The sequence below is a fragment of the Leuresthes tenuis genome, unplaced genomic scaffold (genome assembly GCF_036924035.1).
Source record: "Leuresthes tenuis unplaced genomic scaffold, fLeuTen1.0.hap1 SCAF_1, whole genome shotgun sequence".
NCBI lineage: Eukaryota > Metazoa > Chordata > Actinopteri > Atheriniformes > Atherinopsidae > Leuresthes > Leuresthes tenuis.
In genome coordinates, this window is record NW_027325355.1 from 23,781,149 (window position 1) to 23,800,521 (window position 19,373).

A 19,373-nucleotide genomic window follows, 5' to 3' on the forward strand; every position below is an offset into this window, starting at 1 on the left:
TCCTAAATGAATCACTTCTTTTTTCCTTTATAAGTCCAAAGTCCTGCAGAGCTTTCAGATAAGGAACCACTCTCACATTCATTCTGCTTTGCACCCTGACACGTTCAGTTTGACTCCTTCACCCAGGATGGATCCCTCTCAGGAGAACGTGTACGAGAACCCAGAGAACCCTTATGAGAACCCGTCGTCTGGTATATATGAGGCGCTGTACCTCGAGCCCTCGCATCTGACAGCAGAGTACGAGAACACGGGATCTGGCATAGGAGGGATACCCGCTCCCCCTTCACTCCCCCCAAACCATCCTCTCAGAGAAGCGAGAAGAAACAGTTCATCTTCCTCTTCCTCATCCTCTTCACATGCTGAGAGAGAGGAGGATTCAAGCAGGGGGGAGGAAGAAGAGAAGGAAGAGAGGATAGAGGTAAAGGTGAGCACCAAAGAGCTGAACTGGGACAGAGAGTCTTCAGATGTAGTGGTGGACGGTTGCAGCGCGACCCGCAAATCTTCATCTTCATCATCGCCATCAGCCTCAGAGGAGCCCACGGTCTTACTTTTTGTTAAGGTAAGGAAGAACTGGGCTGACATTTGACAAATCCAAGCTGCTTTTCTGGTGTGAATGTTTGCACATAAATGAAAACCCATAAACTGAGACACCTTTTCAGCTTTCTGTGGGAAACAAATCTCTCCTAATGTGTGAAACTATGGATGGATTTACTGTCAAAATGCTCGGGCCTCTTTCCTCATTGTGTCATCGTGCTTACTCATTCCCGTGCTTGTGTGCACGCATGCTGTGTTGGTGTAATGGGGAGGGTTACTCTTCTTCTAAATATAAGTTAAGTTGAGCCGGCAAGAATGTTCTGACTCAGAGCTGGGACAGTTCAGGGGGGGGGGGGGGGTTCCTGTCGCATGGCCATGTGAACCCGAGTCTGTAAGCGTGTCACTTCCCGGAAAGTCTTTCAAGATACTGCAAAGAAATGGGATGAATAAAGTATTTCTGTTCTACACTTCATCCGTCTATCTGGTATTAAAAGCTACTCACAGATAAAATGAAAGTATCTCATAATCGGCACATTCTGCTCTAAAGTCCAGCTGCTCAGGGGTACACAGGGATCATAAATTTTATGCTTTGAAACTACAACAGCAATATAACTGATGGAGACCAAAGTCTGCTGTTAATTAAAGAAAATCATCCACATACAAGTGTTGACGTTCCAAATTATGTTCATGCTTAACTGAATCACATTAGCCTTGGAGGCTCGCTGTTATGACTTCATAGATTCCATCATTAATATGATGATAAATCTAGCTCATTTAACATAATTTTATATATATTAAGTTTTATAGCTAATATTCTAGTTTTGCTTGTGTATAATTGAGGCCACAAAAGGCTGTTTACTGGTTAACAATGTTATTTTTTAGGTCTGCTGGACCAACTTTCTATGTTTTAAAGGTGAACTCCGGTAATTTTTGGCGAAAGTCGGCGTCCTTCGGAAGATATTTAGATAACTCGAGATCCATATAACGGAGTGAACGGGGCTTAGAGGATGCAGCCTCTAAATAAGGCATTATCTGTCTTTATTTCACCAATACTTTAAGAAGAATGTATGAATGAACGTGTGCTATAGCTCTGTTAGCTCATAGCTGCTGTTATGTGGCTACTTGCAGCTATAGGAGAGCTAACGGAGGGATTTCTACACAGGCACTCTACTGGGACCCCTTCATCCACACGCCCCCCTGCAGCACAGTTTATTCCCTTCGGTAAGAACGTCCATTTTACTCAAAGTCGTCGTTCACGTCGTCAATATCTGATAAATATTCTGCCATGTTGCACAAAACTATCAGCAGCAAACTCTGTGTGAAGTTAGCCGACTGTCACAGAGCACGGAGTGAATAAACTGTGCTGCAGGGGGGCGTGTGGATGAAGTGGTCCCAGTAGAGTGCCTGTGTAGAAATCCCTCCGTTAGCCCTCCTATAGCTGCAAGTAGCCACATAACAGCAGCTATGAGCTAACAGAGCTATAGCACACGTTCATTCATTCATTCTTCTTAAAGTATTGGTGAAATAAAGACAGATAATGCCTTATTTAGATATTTAGAGGCTGTATTTTCTATGCCCTGCTCTTTCCCGTTATATGGATATACACGGATCTAAATATCTTCCGAAGGACGCCGACTTTCACCAAACTGTTCTTGGTGAGTAGATGAACGTATTTCATGCCAGAAATAAGGTTTAAAAATACCAGAGTTCCCCTTTAATGTTCCAAAGTCATTATTTTTCTCATACTGTTGTCGCGCCTCTTTTTGAAACACTTGGTTTTAGCTCCTGTTTCTTTAAGGCTCCCCCTTCTTTGACTGGTCAGCGGGGGCCACTTCATGGAAAACTAACAGTTTCTTGCATGTGGGAGACAAAAATTTAGAGAAACCGTAAACAAATTATTTGATAAATATAGATTTTTGTTGGCTTAATGGTGAAGTACAGTCAGATTAACACTGTTTATGCTCTCCTTATGTGGAAGTCTTAGTGTCACAATATGTCAAGATTTAAACTCAACAACCAGGTTAATTAATCAACCTATTTTAGAGAAATTAAGGCTCCTATAAACATGTTTTCCAACACAGCGTGTATATTTGTCACATGTGTGACAGCTTGCTCAGTCAGAAACACATTTCTAGGAACCACAATCCTCCTTTTTACCAGCCTGGAGCCACAGACTTCTTCTTTTCTTCATAAAGAGATGCGATCGTCTCTGAGCCACATTTTCCTTCCATCCTTCGGTTGTTGGTGAAATTTACAGCACAACGACTCCTTGTTGTCTCGGTTTGGGAACTGAACAAAGTGAGGGGCAAGGTGTTACTTTTCATTTAAAGAAACAAACATGTGCTCGTCAGGCTGGTTTTCTAAAGTAAACAAGACAAAGAAAACTTACAGAAGCAAAGATATGCATCACACTCAGGGAAAAGTTGAGCACTTACAACTGTAAACTTGGCAGGCTGCTGAAACGCAGATGAATGATTTATTGGCAGATATCTAACGAGAATAAAACGGGACTTTCCTTCCATGAAACTTTACTTGAACCGATTTCACTTCTTTTCAAATCTCTCATTCTCAAAAAAAACATAAAAACACAGAAAGTTACTCAGTAACATTGTTAAATTACATAAATGTAAACAACTGTTTAAGATATGACAGATTTAACGATCTCATACGTTGCGTTACTTGGTTGCCAGGCAACCAGTTAGCGCTTGACATGTCATACCAACAGTATTTTTTACATTTAAACAAACATTTGTTCACTCATCTTTAGAAATGTTACGCTCACTGTTTCATAACGATCTGTATCTTTATTTATTGAACACTTTCGGATTTCCATACTTCGGGGATCAGAGCGAGGAAACAGCTGTTTACACGCATGTCAACAAAGTGACCGACAGGCAACGGCGAGTGAAGGGAACGGCATACATGCAGTTTGAGGCTTTCATAACGTGACAAAATAAAAAACAACCACACAGGAGTCAGAACGATTGGCTTTTAAAAGGTGGAAACCTTCAGAATTTTAGAAACCAACCTCATGATGAATTATAGAGGCAGGTAAAAAGGTAAGACTAATGTCTGACTGACTTACTAAGGAGGGAGCATCCCAGTGAAACCATTTTCAAACAGTAATCTAAAGTTGACATATCGGTGAGATAAAAACCCATTTTTTCATGAAACAGTAAACGTGAGGCGTGTTTTCTCCGTTTGGTTGCGAGTAAAAACATTGCATTCTGCCTCCATGCCTCTAAGACACAGACGGCACGGGACCCACGGGTGCTGATGAGTCTTAGAGGGTGACAACGACACCCAGTGAGTCAAAGTCACCGGCTTGTGACCAGTCAAAGCTGTCAGAGGTGGGAAGGGCAGAGCACCCTTGGTGACATTTCTTTCTCACTTCATTACTGCCTCCTCTTCCTGCCCTGCCCCACCAAAGGGGGTTATTTTTGCTCAACACAGCTGAAGCCTTTGGTCCCCACACACACTCTCTCTCTGCTTGTCACACTTACACTCCCTGGCAAATCCGTCCTCAGCTGACACCCTGACAGAGCTGCTATGGGACTGCACCGAATGGACCTGGAGTAGAATCTGCTGAAAACACACGGGCCAAAACACCAAAGGCGCATCGAACCTCCGGAGCAAAGGGAGTTCTTCTTGACCATGACGGATACTGCGACAGAGGAGGACAAGGACCCTGATATTGAACTATTTGTCAAGGTGGAGTATTCAGTGTGTGTTTTGGTGTGAGTACATCACTTCTAAACCAGCTCCAAAGTTTAAAACTACCCCCCTGCTTACTGCAGGCTTTCTTTTCTTAGTTTTTGACCTCAAAGACACACTTTATAACCACTAAAGTGAATGAACTGTGTCTTGAGGAAGGCTCCTTTAAGCGTGTGCATGCCATGTTGTTGTTGTTGGTGCTGATTTTCCACTCGTTAACCTGACACCCACGTGCATTGACAATCTTTCTCTTTCTCTCTTCTACTGAATTATTACTGGAGCCCTTTCAGTATTGAGAGCAGCAGCTTTAAATAGTCGAAGGTTATGATCCAGTGTACGTTGGTGTGTGTTTGGGTATTAAAGTGCAAGCTTTTAGCCTTTGTCGGCTGACCAAAACAGTTAAAACTTGTGTTGTTTTAATGGAGATAGCCAATGAAAACTGAAAATTAGTTTTTTTTAACAGAGAAGACGGCTTGTGACTAAAGTATTAAATCTAATTTGTTCAGTCATTTAAAAAAGATGGATAGAAAGAAGATGAGGGAGTTCCCAGCCAGATCCAGAGAGCCTCCGAAGTTGGGACTTGGAGCTGGGAATGACGTCACAATTGTGCTAACTGGGTTTCAGTTGGAACTTAATGACAAAACTAGCAATAATTAGCATTATAGGCTAATAGTAGAGCATAAGGTTGCATTTTGTGAATAAAACCACAGCAATGTGTTCACTGATAGAGGATGGACACTATTTTGTGTGCAACTAATACAACTAATTACAGGTTTTCTAATAAACTGTGTATCCATCACCCTCTTTTATGCTCAGGGCAGCCATGTTGGATATGGGGATAAGAGCTAGTTAAGTTCCTCTATGTTTTAGAGTCGGAAATCTGACTTAAATTACACGTTCAAGCTGATTTATTATAATTTTCTTTTAACTTGGAACCTCATAAATTCTGACTTCTGTTTAAATTGAAAGGGCTATTAACAGAAAATCTGACTTGAATTACACGTTCAAGCTGATATATTATAATAAAATGTTTAAATTGAAAGGGCTATTAACAGAAAATCTGACTTGAATTACACGTTCAAGCTGATTTATTATAATAAAATGTTTAAATTGAAAGGGTTATTAACAGAAAATCTGACTTAAATTACACGTTCAAGCTGATTTATTATAATAAAATGTTTAAATTGAAAGGGCTATTAACAGAAAATCTGACTTGAATTACACGTTCAAGCTGATTTATTATAATAAAATGTTTAAATTGAAAGGGCTATTAACAGAAAATCACACATGCCATCTGCCCTGTCTCTACACTGTTTGCAAAGCTAAGCCAGATAGACTTTTTTTTGTGTTTTTAAGTGTTTTTCACAAACTTTTGTAGATAATTTTGAATTCAGGCTGCATAATGCTGTTGTATGAGCAAGTAGTTCTTGTTGAACTGATTTTAGAACGTCTATTCCTCACGGTAATGCAACTTTGACAGCTTTACTAATTTGCTTACATATGGCAGCCATAGCTGCATAGAAATATCAGAGATGCATGGATTTATTGGCTGATGTGACAAGAAGCTTAATGTCAACCTTCGATATTTATCTCTTTTGTTTGGGTTGTGTTGCTTTGCCTGAAACTAAAAAAGGAAAGTCTGAGTTTGTAATGGTTTAACAGGCTAAAGGGTCTTTTGAAATAAAAATTATCTTTTTACCTTGAAGGTTTGAAATAAAGGCTTTTTGATACATTTTTGTTCTGTTCAGGCAGTCTTCAGTTATTCTTATAATCCATATTTCACCTTCTCTCAGGCTTTGAAGGGAAAATAAATGACAAAAACAATCAACACCATCAGTCAAATCATTATCTTTAACAGAGGTATCGGCTGAGAGTTTCACAACCAGCGCATCATTAATCTTTATCTGGTTTGTAAGTTTTAGAAAAATGAAATAAAATTCCACTTGCTTCTTTGAGAACTGTATAAATGAAGTGTCAGACTTTTAAAACAAGGTGAATAAACGTTACAAAAAGTGAGAGTGTGACAGCGGATGGAGACGTGCTGTATGTGGTTTCTATGACTGATACACATTGCTGCAGAGTGTAGGAACCACAGGTTCAAATGGGCAGTGAGGCGGCTAATGGAGGCAGTGTGGATTATTCATGTTGGACTTAGTATTGCATTACAGTGTCCTGTTGCAGCTTTGCACACACACACATTCATCCCACTGTGCTGGAACGTGCACATGCACACAGATACAATCTTAAATCTGCTCCTTAAAAAAAAGACGAGATATTTCCTGGATAGTGGTATGATTGCCATCTTTCATGTGGGAGATGTGGGTTCAAATCCCCTCCATGAAAGGTACTGTCTCCAGTAGGGGTCCTTAGGCAAGACCCCCTTATCCTATCTGCCTACCTGTAAGTCGCTTTGGATAAAAGCGTCTGTTAAATGCATAAACATCCTTTTTTATAATAACTGTGGTTTGATTCTTTGATGGTTGTCGGTAACCAGTTCGCCTGGAGTCTGTTCTGCTTCCACATCATCTATGAGTGGATACGGCTTGTACGGTTTTGTACCCAGACTCCTGGTATTTCTGTTCAGTATCAGTGTTTCACCATGTTTGAGTGTGTGTCTTTGTGTGTTTACAGGCTGGAAGCGATGGGGAGAGCATCGGAAACTGTCCTTTCTCCCAGCGCCTCTTCATGATCCTGTGGCTCAAAGGAGTCGTCTTCAATGTCACCACAGTTGACTTAAAGAGGTAAAAATAAGTGTATACGCATGATTCTGATGTTTTACATTAGACTTTTAGATGCAGTAGTGGGGCAGTTGTAGGAATAGCCTTCAGGACAATGATGTCCACTTGTACCACTTTACATCCACAACTGAAGGTCTTTGAAATCTGTGAAAATGTCCATCAGCCTCACCCTGAGTTACAGGATTAAAAACCTGGTTAAACAGACCATGCTGTTCTTCAGATAAAACACATTTGTAGAGGAGAAGGAGAATGATGATATGCTCTATTGTGAGTGTGTCTTCCATCAACAACTACAACAAATCTCCTCACTCAACATTAAAATCGAATTAACTGGTTCTAAAAAAGGTCTGTTAAGAGCAGGTTTGCATTTGCTGCCCAGCAAGGTTTCTACAAGGTTCACATCTGGACCTCCGGTGGGCCAAGAAAGGGCAAAGGTCATCCCTCCAAATACGAGTCTTGTTGGAACACGACACCTTGTTTCATTTTCAGAGTGAATGGGCAGAAAATTGGCTCCGGTTTTCCAGCTTTACATTGGGTCTGTAGTGTCAGAGCTGGTGCTTGTGGTGCTCAAAAGATGGAGTGATCTCAGCTCATAGAAGGAAGCAAAACAGGACCATCCTATTTCTCAGATATTCCACTCAATTAACCCTCAAAATCTTGATGTGAAAATATAAAAACACACATTTATTCATTTTAAGACACAGTAAGTTTTCATAAGAATGTCAAAACCACAATCATGGGAAAATCCAGCATGTCGCGCTCCAAGCTGACCGAGCAGTGTCCTGCAGTGGCAGCTATGAGCAGGTTTAAGGTTCTGGTTCTGCTTGGTTCCTCTGAAAGGTACAAGTTTGGTTGAGACAAATCACCTGCTGAATATTTTTTGGCACATCCAGAAATAGTTTCTGAAGAGGACTTCCAGGCTGGTTGTGTAAAACAAGCCATCAGGTGCATGAGGTGAATGGATTTACAGTCTGTTACTACATCAGGTGCGTTTCCATCAGCCGGTTTAGATGCGCATCAAGGAGTATTGCATCGGAAAATTATGATGGAAACGCCATAATTCGAATTAAAATCCCCTGATTCACACAAATCTTTAGTGCCGCCTTTTTGGTTGATTCGAAAGGGATGGAAACAGCTGTGTTCGGATCAAGTCTGACTTTCACCCACCACGACACTCCAGAAGCCCTTGATGCCTTCTTTCCCAAACATAAGGGCGTCGGCGGAGACCCATCTCCGCTTGGGCAGTTAAGGGCATCAATGTTTCTGTATTTATCAGACGCTTTTATCCAAAGAGACTTAGAAATGAAGATATAACAAGCTATATAAAAGCTAACAATAAGCTACCTAGAAGGAACCCAGGAGTCGGACTCTGTCAGAGGGGACAGAGTAGAGATAGGGTGCAGGCATAGAAGGAAGTGCAGAAAGATAAAGAGCAGAGATAGAGGGGGGAGGGAAGTACAAGGTAAGTGCTGGATAGGAGATGCTCTCTGAAGAGCTGGGTTTTCAGGAGCTTCTTGAAGATAGACAGGGACGCCCCTGTTCTGGTAGCGCTCGGTAGCTCATTCCACCATCGTGGGACGACACATGAACAGAGTTTGGATTGTCTTAGGCGTGGTGTAGGAGCTGCTAGACGACAATCCTGGGACCAACGGAGGGACCCAGTTGGGACAGAAGCCTTTGCAAGAGCATTCAAGTAGAGCCGTTCCATTGAGCTCTTTGTAGCTAACATCAGGGACTCATCAAATAACACCTGTTGCCGCCTTCATGGAGCTCCTCTAATCGCCAGGACTAACCGGGCTGACAGCTCCGATACCACGATGCCCGATTCTTAATAAAGGTTCAAGTCCTCTCTCCATGGTGATACACTCTGGGTAGGGAAGCCGGTAAAACAGGCTGGTTGTCGTGCCAACCTGCGGAAAACTCACGCGAGTTAGTGGTTTTCACCAAAGTCCGTACTTTTGGATGGAAACACACATGATTCGAATCACTTTTAATGCGCATTGCCCTCTGGTAACTCCGGGTCGGGAAGCCGGTGAAATGTTTACAGGCTGGTTGTCAAGCCAACCTGCGGAAAACTCTTACTAAAACTAAATGTACTTTTGATGGAAACACGTGATTCGAATCACTTTTAATGCGCATTTCCCAATGATTCGAATCACTTTTGGACGGAAACATGACTAATGTCATGTAAAATATGATAAATCACTAAATGTTAGGTTCTTTAGATTATGCTTTGGCTTTACAAAGTATATAGAAGTAATAGAAACATTTAAAAACAACTATTTATTATTTATTTCTGATCAGGAAACCAGCCGATCTCCACAATCTGGCTCCAGGGACACACCCGCCCTTCCTCACCTTCCAGGGGGAGGTTTTAACTGACGTCAACAAAATCGAGGAATACCTGGAGGAGATGCTGGCTCCACCAAAGTAGGCCTCACCCACACAAACACCCTCAGAAGGAAAGGGATCGAGCATCCTGACCCAATGCAAACACATTTTTTTTCTCCAGGTATCCAAAACTTGCAGCAAAGAACCATGAATCCAACACAGCAGGAAATGACATATTTGCCAAGTTCTCAGCTTATGTCAAAAACACAAGACCAGATAAAAATAGAGGTGAGAGCGCTGCATTTCATACAGAATTCAGTTTCACTGGTTTGAATATCAAACAGAAGCTCTTGTATCTTTTGCTGAAGCACTGGAGCAGACTCTAAACAAGGCCCTGGCTAAGCTGGACGAGTACCTCATGAGTCCGCTGCCTGACGAGGTTCAGGGCCACAGAGGTGACGACGTTTCAACCCGCAAATACCTCGACGGAGATGAACTGACGCTGGCTGACTGCAACCTTCTTCCCAAACTTCACGTTGTCAAGGTAACTAGCTCCGGTGCGGTTTCCTTCCCTCTGTTGGGTTCATTTGATCTTTGACAACAACTTTCCAATCACTCGTTTCTGGCAGGTTGTTGCAAAGAAATACAGAAACTACGACATCCCATCTGAATTCAAAGGGATATGGCGTTACCTCGGCAACGCCTACATCAGAGACGAATTCACCAACACATGTGCAGCTGACGTGGAAATCGAACTGGCCTACAAGGACGTAGCAAAGAGGCTGGGAAAATGATCGCATCATGGCAAGAAGCACTAAAAAGCCTTTAGATTTCCAATAGTTCACACTTTAAAAGTACGTTACATGCATTCTTCATGCATGATGTGTAACTTTTAACACTAATACCCGGAAATATTTCTCAAAAAAAAAGGGACAGGTGTTTAAATGGTGCTCTGAGCTGCTTATGAATGATACCTTGAAAACTGTTTATGGTGGTTATACTTCTTTCATTTTCATGAAAATAATATGTTAAAACCCAGAACAGCATCTGTACAATCACAGCTTATCAGGCCTGAGCTTTTTTAAAAATTCAAGCATTTAGAAGGTCCCACTACAAAAAAAACAACTAACAGTGTTTTTAGCAAAGCTAACAAGCTAATTTTTAGCTTCTCTCTGAGAGATGCAGTTTCAGTCCTTTTGCATCGCATCATTTAAAGTATGGAGTCATCAAGTGGTTATTAAAGATGTCTCTGGGGATATTTAAATTATTTAAATGATATAAATACAGCTACAAACAACATTTCCAGGCAGCTTTTATAACGGCAGTTAGCCTAATTTGCTAGCTTTCTACAGCTAACCAAATATGTTAGTGTTTGTTGCTATTACAGCTGGATTATTTGACAGAAGACGACCAGAAATTAAAGCAAAGCTGTTCTTTTTCTCTTTATTAAAACTCCCCAAAATATGAGCTAATTTTTAGTTTCTTACCAGCAAGGTGTTTCAAGGAAGTTGGGACAGGAGCACGGCTATGTAATGCTAATAATGTGCTAAAAAAATAACAAAAAACAAAGTGTATTTCATAATTACGTTCCTGCAATAACATGCAGTCCTCAGGTAGGACTGCATAAAAACATCCACAAAGTCAAGTTAAAACCATTAAAATGCTGCATTCATTCTGAAAAAGATGGAGCATCATTTAAAAGTGATGCTGAGAGATGTATCTGAGACAGTAAATGACCCCAAAGAATAAATGTAGGGAGAAAAGACACCAAACTCAAACTTGTTTTTGTCATACATTGTCAATTCGAAGCCATTTATAGGTGTATGACTTTGGAAAAACAGTCAAATTCCACCAGGATTTATCTGTATTACTTCCTCACCTTCTCTCAATTGAAAATTTAAATTATCGTGGCCCGCCTCACACTTTGAAATGAGTACTCATACCACAGGTAACGTCCATATCACCTCAAGCACCATTGACACTGAGCTACATTTACAGGTTTTATACGGATTATGTGTTTTTCAGGTGATTTCAACAAAGCTAAACCACCTTCTGCACCAAAACTGAGATCATCTTTCAATGAAAACAGAGGATCTCTCTCTTTTAAAACTAAATCAGTCCTTAAACACTGACAGAGAATCAAAAGAAGAGATCATTTCATACCATCTCCATTGGGAAACAGGGTTGCGTGTCCGTCTAACGTTTGTGATTTTTATTAAAAGTATTATTCCCTTTTCTCTCTTAAAAATGTCGCTCTGATGCATAAAGTGGGGTTTGATTATCTTACCCGTCCCCTGTTTCTTCCACCTATGAATTCCACGTTCTGTTCCCACATTGTTATTGTGAAGAATGTGTTTCAGCCAAAGTAGTTTTGGGTTTTACTGATGTATTGTCGGGTTTGTAGACTTCTGAGATGCTGCATCACCGTCCGTCTGAGTGGGAATCAAGCTCACGTCCACCTTTAGCTCTTTGTCTGTTCAGTCAATGTCTGTTTAAACATATCAAGAATGTGAATGTGCCGTGTGACAATGAACTTAATTTGTCTGTAAATCATCAACGACGACATTAATTTTCTCTCTGATAATTAGAACCGTGAACCCACTGTGTACTTTTTTGCTTATTTGGATAATAAACCTATTTTCTCACAGACTGGCCTTGAGGGTTGTGTTTTTTCCACTGGAATCTCCCTGGCTGATGTATCAATGTGGTGTTTTTGTAAAAGAGTCAATTATACAGCAGTAATATGTAGAATTACAATTACACAAAATCTTAAATAGTTTAAATAGTTATTACCTGACATGTCCGACCTCCTGAGCCAATATGTGGAACGTTTGAGACTCAGTTTCTGACCTCAACGTTCACTTTTGAGGGTCCCTCCTCTATATGTGTCTCACGCTTTTGCCTCTCCCCTTTTGCTGTTGTACTCCTTGGGAGAGAGGAGCTCAAGTTGATCACGATTGACCGGAGGATTTTGTTGTTATTTACACCTTTCGTCAGCTATGTTTTCTGTGGTTTCATGTGTTGAAACCACTTCTTTTGCTGTTGTTCTCCTTGGGAGAGAGGAGCTGAAGTTGATCACGATTAACCGGAGGATTTTGTTGTTATTTACACCTTTGGTCAGCTATGTTTTCTGTGGTTTCATGTGTTGAATGCGGCCTCTTTTGCTGCTGTACTCCTTGGGAGAGGTAAACGGCACTATGGTCACAGAAATTTCCGTGTTTTAGCCTCTGTTAACTTGCTAGCTTAAACTTATTGTGTAGTGCGCTAACATATTTCTGTGTCATTTAATTTGTAGATTAGTTGATCACAATTGACCGAAGGATTTTGTTGTTATTTACACCTTTGGTCAGCTATGTTTTCTGTGGTTTCATGTATATCGAGTTATTAATTAGATGACTCCTCACTGAAAAAAATAATCCCATTATATTCTTAATGCTGTTATTTCCAACACTGTTGGGGACAGCGCCTCATGGGCTAATTGTAACCCCCTTTTTCCCCTTAGTGTTTATAATCTATACTGAGGTCACACTCAATAGAATAAAACAGGTCCTAGGTTCTCAGCTAAAGATGGTGAATTCACTGTAGGTCTTAATTAAAACAAGGGACTTCATTATGAGAATGGAAAAAATAGGAAAATAACTCTCTAACTATGCTATGTTAGCACTAGCAAAAATTATGTAAGCCCTCAGAAATACAGATTACTCTAAAATAAACTTAAAGCACAATATGTAAAGGTAAAACACAAACATTTATTTTATACCTTTAAAATTTAAATTAATACCATAATAAATACACAATACCAGAATATTGTTCACAGTTCACATAAATGATAATGATACCAAAAAAAATGCCCTAACAGTTGGGGCCCATTTGTAGCGTTGGTGCACATGAAGATTTATTCAGTTATGAAAATAATTAACTTTGAGGGACAGTCACACAGGCTGCCCAAACACAATCCCGTACCTGTAACCTCCACTCGTTCAGTTCCAAGGTCAAGTACTCACGCAACCTCTCGGTGTGGAGACAACATGGCGGTGTATCCCGCCAAGCCACAGAGCGATGTCCAGACCGGCTACCTGCAACCCGTCCTCTGCTGTCGGCTCGTCCGGTCCGTCCTCACACCCGCACGAATATCCCATGGAGACTTCCTCTTGTCCGTGTTGAGAAGCAGTCTGGTTCTCCACCACCGTGCTACTAGCAAGAAGGCAGAGCTAATGGAGAAGCTAATGGTGGAGCTAATGGAGAAGCTAATGGTGAAGCTAATGGCGGAGCTAATAGCGAAGCTAATGGAGAAGCTAATGGAGAAGCTAATGGTGAAGCTAATGGCGGAGCTTCCGCTGTCGGCTCGGGAAATTTTCTTTTACTGTCGTAAGAGAAACACACACGACTAAGATATGTGAAAAGAGTACTCTGGCCGATTAAAGTCTCTCTGGCAGTGCAATATCAGGGCCAACTTTTAGTTCGAGTCTCCAAACATTCACTTCTTTCTCAGCCGAGGAAGACGCAGCCATACACTTTCCGTCCCGGTGAACTTTCTGGGATACTTCCTCCCGAAAGTCTTTTTTTTATCAAACAAGAAAAGTTAACCTTTATTTAAAGACCATAGAATATTTTTAAACAATACACGAATTACATAGTTAATATATGAACAATATTTATTTTAAACCTGACTACAGCAAGATTAAAACAAACAACAAGAGGATTCTGGGAAATGAAGTCCTTCTCGGCTCCGTATAATATAAAGCGATAATCTGCTTCTTTTTTTTTAACCATCACTAAGATTATAGAAACCAAGTAGAAATAAAAAAATATATATATTTATACACATTTTGAGAGAACCCTACATAATTCTCACAGGAATCAAGTGGCAGACAGAAACATAAGGAGGCCAGGACACAAGGAATAGGGATTAGACCACTGAAAACCTCTACTTTGGTCTGATGATGTCCAAATTTGAGAGTCGAGAGGCTGCGTCTGGTGAGTGGGTCGGGTCCCATCTGTAAATACCTGGCTGCTGCATCCACTAACCAGCAGTTTATAAACTGCAGAACACAGTCAGTCAGCAAGACTGCATATGTTTTATTCCCCAAATCATCATTTCATGTTACTCCCTGCATTTTTCTTCTGTAGATAGTCAGATTATTGGCGTTGTTACAGCCTGCTTCCACCTTGAAGAAGAACCCTGGATTGAGTCTCATCTATCACAGACAGAAATATGCAAACAAACTCCATTTCAAACTGGAATCTGACCTCCTGGACTCAAATTATACAATCCCTGCCTTAAATAAGGTCACCGAATCCATCCTCCTGTTCCAAGAGCTTCTTTAACTTCAGTCAGTGTTATCAGCAGCACAGCAGCATGTCATTCACATCAATTCTTGCAGATTTACATGGCAAGCTGCTATCAATGATGATTGAAGTGTGTGTCAATTTACAACTAAATTCATTGTAAATATCACTTATTAGCCATACACACCGTATACAAAACGGAAGATATTTCTGATGAGGACAATGGCTGATAATGAAGTGGCTATCATAGTAAGTTAATAAGAAGTTTCAGGGTCGCGCTGCTGTGGAGGTTTGTAGTGTCCCACCCACCAGCAGATGGAAGCAAACACTAAGAGTGTGTTCGTGTTTCATTGAAGGAACATATTTTAGGGACCGTCTTGCTTTAAGTCTCCCCTTTCCGTGGCAAATGTAAACAATTCACTGTTACCCATGTTCACCATGCATGTGAACTCACTGTAAAATCCGCCGGGATTGTGCAATTATAACATAATTACAGGCAAAATTCAATTAAAACAGCAGGAGTAAAAGTGGTTAATGGAGGATACATATGTCACATTAATAATGTAAATGTATGGTTGCAATTCTAATGTGTTGGTAGAAGTATTTGTGTGTTTAATTTATGACACCATGTGGGGTTTTATGGATACACCAGACATTTATGGATAAAATATTTATTTCTTTTGTTTAGATGGATGGATGGATGGATGGATGGATGGATGGATGGATGGATGGATGGATGGATGGATGGATGGATGGATGGATGGATGGATGGATGGATGGATGGATGGATGGATGGATGGATAGATAGATAGATAGATAGATAGATAGATAGATAGATAGATAGATAGATAGATAGATAGATAGATAGATAGATAGATAGATAGATAGATAGATAGATAGATAGATAGATAGATAGATAGATAGATAGATCATTTCCTTTTTGCTGCTTTCATGAAAGCAAGAAGTAAATAAGCAGCTCTTGGAACTTTCACAGCTTTTTAAAGTCTTCATCATTTCAGTGACACAGGCCCAGAATATCTGAGCTCTGTCATAGTTTTTTAAGCAATTATACAGAAACGGATCCTTTGTGTTGTCAGCTGATGATGCTTTAAATCAGCTTGTTTCTCTTTAAAGCATCGAGATCCGGCCCGAGTAGATAAGAGGGAGTCGTGTCGGGACAGAGAGAGACGATGCTTGTGAAAATCTTTTTTATTTTGTCTCTGTAACCTTTGCTTGACTTTTAGTTTATTGCCTTCACGAGTGCTACTGATTTCAGCTGTTTCCATTGCCAGCTCTGTTGTTCAGAGCTGTGTTTTCTGTAAAATCAGCCAGGTGTAACACCTCATTTGAATATTTGTTTAGGAAATTACTCTATCTGAACAACAGCAAATAAATTACAACTGCTTTATATGTTTTATAGGTATGTTTTGCAAAGTTAGAATGAGTTTTGAAAATATTGTTAGTGTTTTAGCTGTGTTTTGTTCATTTTATTTTCTTTCCAAAGTGTGGCAATTCCTTTGTTTCCAATGGGTTGTTGTACTGGAGGAGCATAAAGTGGGTTGAGTCTGATTATACATATGTACTAACCACTCGTTTGGGGCGGGCTGTTAACACGCAGACGGTCCCTAAATGTGTCATTCTCGTTGTGGGCTGAGCGTGCGGCGGGGCTCGTGCGCTACCGTTGCCTCGAATCCCATCTTTACAGTGTGTCCAACACAGCGACGTTTCCTCCCGTCTCTCCACTGTGTTTCAAGCTTTACTACAACCTTACGCCGTGTCCGTGGGCTGCCGGCGGTGCCCTCTCAAAGGTAAGCCCCGCTCACGCCGCCGCAGCCGCCGCGGAGCTCGCTTCGAGCTCCGTAGTTGAGGAGACGAGACTGGAAGAGGAGGCGCCGCTTTTAGCTTTCGGTGCTCGGGAGTGGGCGACTTGTCATTGCGGCGGTGCGTGTTTTGTTGTGAAATGTGAGGTGGTCGATCGAGGCAGCACGGGAAAAAAAGCAAGTGTACCCAGAAACGACGGGGTCTCTGAAATATGAGGCGGTTGGGTTTCGGGCGAACCTGGAGGGTGACTGAGCCAACGTAGCTAACGGTAACGCTAGCTCAATTTTACAGCCCAATCGGGACGTTAATCGCCGCAGCGGGCAGGGGGTCCCATTGTTATTAGGCGACCGTCTTAGCTAGCTGATGAACGAAACTACAGTGTCATGGTTTGATTAAAAAAATATCTACAGCGCAGAATAACGTACTTGTTTGGGGAACACGTCCTAAACAGGTTTGCCCGCGGATAACTGAAATAACGAGGCTCGCTCACACCTGGTTTGAGCCTCCTTAATTAAGCCAGCCATAAAAGCTCGTGGCTCTCTGAAGCGGACGCTCGCGCTACTATTTTCACAGGATTTGCCAGTAAACATGTCACCGTCTCACCGAAAGTGGTTGTACTTCCTTGTAGGTTTCAGGCAACTTGAACAGAGACAGGTCGGTGAAACAGTAACCAGGCTCATCACCTGGTTTTACACGAGCCCGCGAGACGCGTTAACGACTGTCCTCCAAGAGATTACGTTTAGTTTCGATGCCGAGGACACTTCCGCAGCTTTTTACAGGAAGCAAATTAATACATTGATTGAAATCAGCATCAGAAACGGGAGATTTTGAAATATCATAAAGATTTATGATGATTTTCATAGCGTTGCAGACTTTGTGCTTGTTTTGAATAAGTAAACAGAGGAAAAGTCACTGAATAGAGGGAGTAAGTGCAATTTGCATGTTTTTCTCATTGCAGAAGCACTTAACTCGCCAGTGCAGTCCATGTGTAGTCTAATCAGGTTATGACATGATGATTTGATTACATGAGATGTATTCTATGTCATTATCATGCAGGCTGCGGTGTACTTCCAACAATGAGCTTGTCAGGACGTCCTTAATAATGTTTGTGATTCAGTTTTTGTCCATCCTCTCGGGTTATTCATGGTAACCCTGCAGAAAGTCCCGTCTGTACTGCACTGTGGCCTTATACAGAGTGTAGTGACCATCCAGAGGTGAGCTCCTGACTGCCCCCAGCTTTATAAAGAACCCTTTCAGCTGCTTTTTTCCTTTGGGATTATAAATCCTGAGGAAAAGGAGCTTTGCCTCGGTGGCATGCTTCACTGGCAAGGAATCGTTGGAGGGCGTGAGGCGGGGGGGGTGGACTGGTGGGCTCTGGTGGAGAGCCAGCAGAGGAGGTGGAGGGATTGAAGATTGGGGGGGTGGTGTTGAGGAGAACTGAGCTGTGGTGATGGATGTCATGCGGGAAAGTGGGACGCTGGGGCTCTCTGTGATTAAAGGGCTCCTGTTCTCTCGGCACACATTCACACACAGACACACACCTGTCTTTCCTTATTTGTGCAGTCACTCTGGCTGCTTATGGTAAAGCCAAAATGTCTGCATTTTCCAGGGTGGCGTTCCCTAAAAACGAGGGAATTCTCAGAGTTAGCAAATGTCGGATTCTTGATAAAGTTGAGGGATGAAATCAGCCATTTTTGGGGCCATGACTTTCACTTGAAGTCTCACTCCATCTACTGAAGGTGCCTTTTTAAACGGGTCCGGTCAGATAATCTTTATTTTTTTAGTCTTTTCCAACCTGGATGTGTCTTAAGTTTTCTTAATTCCAAAGAAAGACCCAAATTACAGCTAAAAAATGACTTTCTCTCTGTTTTCCTAAGATCCTAAGAGCACTAAACCTTGCCAACATACTTGTATTTAGCAACTGTGGTGCATCTTTCAGGCCTTGGCTGTCAGCTTTAGTTGTTTAAACTTATATTTGGCTCTAGCGCCATGAACAAATGACTCCTTCCTTCTTGCACTTTAGCCTAAAGTTGCTTTCTAATCTTGTTTGCATTTTCCTTGCACTTAAAAAATGGAAAGCTAGCTGAATGTCAGGTTGCTTTATCTTGAAATAATTAAAGTTGGTTATTAGTTTGGCAATAATGAGATATTTTGAGCAAAATTAGCACTGATCTATGAAAGCTGTTTTCTAACAAAGCCCAGGATGAACCAATCAGCTTCCAGGCTCTTCTTGCACCAAGCTGTTACCGCCTTGTTCGTTAAAGATCCACCTCGGATCGGTCTTTGTTCTTAAATAATGAACGATCAGATGGAAATGCCAGCCGAAAGGAACCAGGTCGGACATGTATATTGGAATAAACTACTGGCACTTCCTCGAATAAGTCTCTGGCTGGAGTTTGTTGTGTGTTTTGCTGCTACTGATGTCTTTAAAAGGTTTTAGAGGATTTGGATCTGCATTAAGAGTATAGGCCAGAATAAGGATTAGGCAGCTTTCAGCCAAAGTGGTGTGAATTAGGCATGAAGTGCAAAGGTTTAGGGATTTAATGTAGTCGGTAAAATGACTTGCAGGCACGTTGGTATCTGTGTGTGTTTGTACATCCTATTGCATAACAGTTCCCCTGCCTTTAAATGCTGCCCTTAGTTTTTAGAATAGCCATGTCAGCTGAAAATAATTTGCTGTTATATAAAGAACTGCATACATTCCTTTAATTTCAGCACTTTAATGCTGTTTTTGTGTCATTACAACAACAAAGCAACGTGTAAAACGGTGTAATCTCATAAACTAACATTTTGTTATTAGTAGAACATGGAAAATATTAAATTGAAAGTGAGGTGTTTGAATATTTAATGGATAATATGAGCTCATCTTGAATCTGATGGCAGCAACACTCAGAAAAGTTGGGACAGGGGCAACAAAAGGCTGGAAAAGTAAGTGAAACTAAGAGG

At 41.2% G+C, this 19,373-nt stretch overlaps 3 protein-coding genes across 3 annotated transcripts in view; all 3 read left to right on the forward strand.

Annotated features, from left to right (window-relative positions):
- r3hdm1 (R3H domain containing 1) overlaps positions 1-19,373 on the forward strand; it is a 367,959-nt gene that overhangs the window by 43,383 nt on the left and 305,203 nt on the right. The window lies entirely within an intron of this gene.
- Positions 4,163-10,237, forward strand: clic5a (chloride intracellular channel 5a). The gene is made up of 6 exons (XM_072379561.1): positions 4,163-4,245; positions 6,880-6,989; positions 9,291-9,416; positions 9,499-9,605; positions 9,686-9,861; positions 9,947-10,237. The coding sequence occupies exons 1-6, from the start codon at positions 4,189-4,191 to the stop codon at positions 10,109-10,111; spliced, it is 741 nt and encodes a 246-aa protein (XP_072235662.1). The 5' UTR covers positions 4,163-4,188; the 3' UTR covers positions 10,112-10,237.
- Positions 16,260-19,373, forward strand: part of mgat5 (alpha-1,6-mannosylglycoprotein 6-beta-N-acetylglucosaminyltransferase) — a 91,993-nt gene continuing 88,879 nt past the window's right edge. The window contains exon 1 of the mRNA XM_072371237.1: positions 16,260-16,414. The gene's annotated coding sequence lies outside the window, so the exon portion shown is untranslated. The remainder of the gene's footprint in view (positions 16,415-19,373) is intronic.

Coding starts and splice junctions, on each gene's coding strand:
- clic5a (XM_072379561.1), top strand. CDS start 4,189: ATGACGGATACTGCGACAGAGGAGGACAAGGACCCTGATATTGAACTA. Junction 4,246..6,879: donor ATATTGAACTATTTGTCAAG/GTGGAGTATTCA, acceptor GTGTGTTTACAG/GCTGGAAGCGATGGGGAGAG. Junction 9,417..9,498: donor GAGATGCTGGCTCCACCAAA/GTAGGCCTCACC, acceptor TTTTTTCTCCAG/GTATCCAAAACTTGCAGCAA.